Genomic DNA, 2,658 nt, shown 5'->3' on the forward strand with positions numbered 1-2,658 from the left:
AAAAAAAAAAAAAAAAACCAAGGCTGCTTGCTAAATGAGGAAAGTCGTCATTCTGGAAAGGCAAGGGCTCCAGGATCCAACAACTTTGCTACGTAAAGGGTCGAACTTCGGACGATTATTTTATTTACCAGCCTGCCTTGCCTACCTTGGGGGCTTACAGTGCCACATCTGCCGTTCCCGGGACCCGTTTTACATCCGGATTACCTGTGATCGTTCAAGCTCGCCCTAGATCGCACGGTACGGTAATGCAGAGCCACAGAACGCCAGGATGCGCAGAATGATGGGACTTGACGCAATACGGTCTGTGCTCTCTTTTAAGGTCTGGAAACCTGATACTTGATGGTGCAACGCAACCCGCTAAAGGAACAGGCAGAGACACCACTACCAAGGAAAAAAAAAAAAAAAAAAAGAAAACTATGTACTCGGTCTGAAAGCGAAGGGCCAGAGAAAGAGATATCACATATCGTAAGCCCTTTTCGATAATGCAGCGGCAAGAGGGAGGAGGGTGGTCATGTGGATGCTTGTCTATGTCGAGTGAATCGTGCGCTCCATTCACAGCAAAGTGAAGCCAAGTTGACAGACGAATTGGGTGACATGGCCAGGGTTTCCTAACGGCGGATGACAGATTGGTATCGGCATTTGGACGAACTCGGCTTGGCCTGTCACCATGTCGGCCCCCCCACCCCAGACGAACCCTTGTAGTCTCTTGAACGATGTGATGACCAAGGTACGACCTTGTCAAAGTCTACTGTATTTTGCAAAGTACAGTACACATGACAGTGACTTAGATGAGGCCCGCCTCTGCCGCCTTTGGTTCGGGGGCTAGGTTTGATTGATTTGTTGTCACTCTTGCTGGAGAAGAAAGCTTTCTTTATTTGGATTCGTCACCGGCGCCAAAGCAGATCGACACAGCACAGTAAACGTAAACAAAACAAAACAAACACACTAAATCCTGGTCTAAACTAGTTTTCTTGATTTTTTTTTTTTTTTTTTTTTACTCCGTAGGTAAAAAAAAACCAAAAAAAAAGGCTATCGTCGCAAAGTGGGACATTGTTGAGAAGCAAAAGAGAAGCAAAAGAGAAGAAAAGATACTAGGAGCCCAATGGGGAATGGCTTTGGCGGTCAGTCAAGTGAATTAGAGGAGTTTCTCCGCTGAAAAGTGCCCACTCCCGCTAATCATAGCTCATCTCATGAGGTCCCCGCTTAAATTGACCCGCCCCGTACCAAACTTGCCAGGGTCCAACGCCCTTGCAGGGTGAGCTGTCGCTGTTTGCGGCGGGATCCTGGCTTCCTGGGGAGGGTACTTTCTCTTCCCTTCCCATTGTCACCGACATTATCAGGCGCATTAAGGCCTTTGCTTCCCTCCCACCCACACCCCAGTCTGTCTCCTCTTCATTCCTCCATTTTCCATTCCATCCAAAACACAAACAACTCACTTCCCGCACTTCACTTTGCCATCTTATTTTTCAATACAACAACGCCCACGAGTGCAGTACCAAACACCAGCCTTCTGCTCTTTCATTGCTTGTCTTGAGAAACAACCAAATCCCAAAGACAACCTGACTTTATTGTCGACTCCCCAAGCCTGCCGCATAACACCTTTTGCTCTTGCGCGCGCCCAACCTTCTGTTGCCATCGCGACCCGTCGCAAATCGCAAACCGGAATAGAGCGCATCGTCCGAACAATAACAGACGAAAAAACAACAACAAAACAACAGAATTCGACTCACAACAAAGCACAATCAAGATGCTTCTACCGTCCGCAGTCTCCTGCGACGCCAACAACGGCTACGTCGCGTCGTCGCAACCCTACCGTCTCCAGCCCGCAGCGCAATTCGCCTCACCACCCAGTAGCCCACCGCCGACCGGGCTCGGCCTCAACAACCTCTTTGCGACCTGCCGCAGCCTCCAGGCACTCCTCGCCGCCGCGCCCGCCCCGAGCACCCTGGCCACCCCTCCCCAGATCATCCCGCAAAAGGTCGCCGTCTGCAGCAACAACATCAACAATGGCCAACTCCCCAGCCCTCCGCTCACACACGCGCCGTCGCCCTTGAAGCTGCGTCTGCGTCCGCGCAAGCCCGCTTCCCCGGCGGAAAACAACAACACCCCCAGCGTCCACAGTGTAGAGACGCCTCGCAGGCGAAAAGTCGTCAAGCGCGCGCCGCCACCACCACCACTACGCGGCGCCAACAAGAGGCGTCGCAGCGAACAGGACGACGACGATGTGTCGTCGGACAGCGAGGCTGAGAACCATCACAACGGCGAGGATTCGATCATGACTGGAGTGCTCCAGACACCAAAGCGTGCGCGCATCGCGCCGGCCGTCGTCCCGCTCGGCCTCGAGCGGTCCGACTTCCACAACGTGCACGAGCCCCAACCACAGCAGGGCCGCGATGGCACCGAGGTCGAGGTCGAGGCGGACGGTGAGGAGTGGAGCGCCGAGGACGACAGGATCTTGGTGGAGCTCGTTCTCGAGAAGCTTAGGCTGTCCAAGGAGCAGTGGCAGGACTGCGCGAGGAGCATGGGCAGGGACAAGGCCAGCATCGGGAGGAGGTGGAAGAGCTTGATGGCACATGGCGACGTTGGTCTCAAGAGCAACAGCAGGAGTCGACGTGGGCGCATTCATGGGTCGTGGAGGTAGTCTGTTTTTTTTTTTTT

General features: G+C 53.3%; 1 protein-coding gene across 1 annotated transcript; it reads left to right on the forward strand.

Moving 5' to 3' along the window:
• Positions 1-1,747: 1,747 nt before the first annotated feature.
• Positions 1,748-2,641, forward strand: PpBr36_05244 (uncharacterized protein; the record flags this gene model as incomplete). The annotated part of the gene is made up of 1 exon (XM_029892401.1): positions 1,748-2,641. The coding sequence occupies one exon, from the start codon at positions 1,748-1,750 to the stop codon at positions 2,639-2,641; it is 894 nt and encodes a 297-aa protein (XP_029749825.1).
• Between the last annotated feature and the right edge of the window lie 17 nt (positions 2,642-2,658).

Source organism: Pyricularia pennisetigena, chromosome 6, assembly GCF_004337985.1.
Source record: "Pyricularia pennisetigena strain Br36 chromosome 6, whole genome shotgun sequence".
Classification (NCBI taxonomy): domain Eukaryota; kingdom Fungi; phylum Ascomycota; class Sordariomycetes; order Magnaporthales; family Pyriculariaceae; genus Pyricularia; species Pyricularia pennisetigena.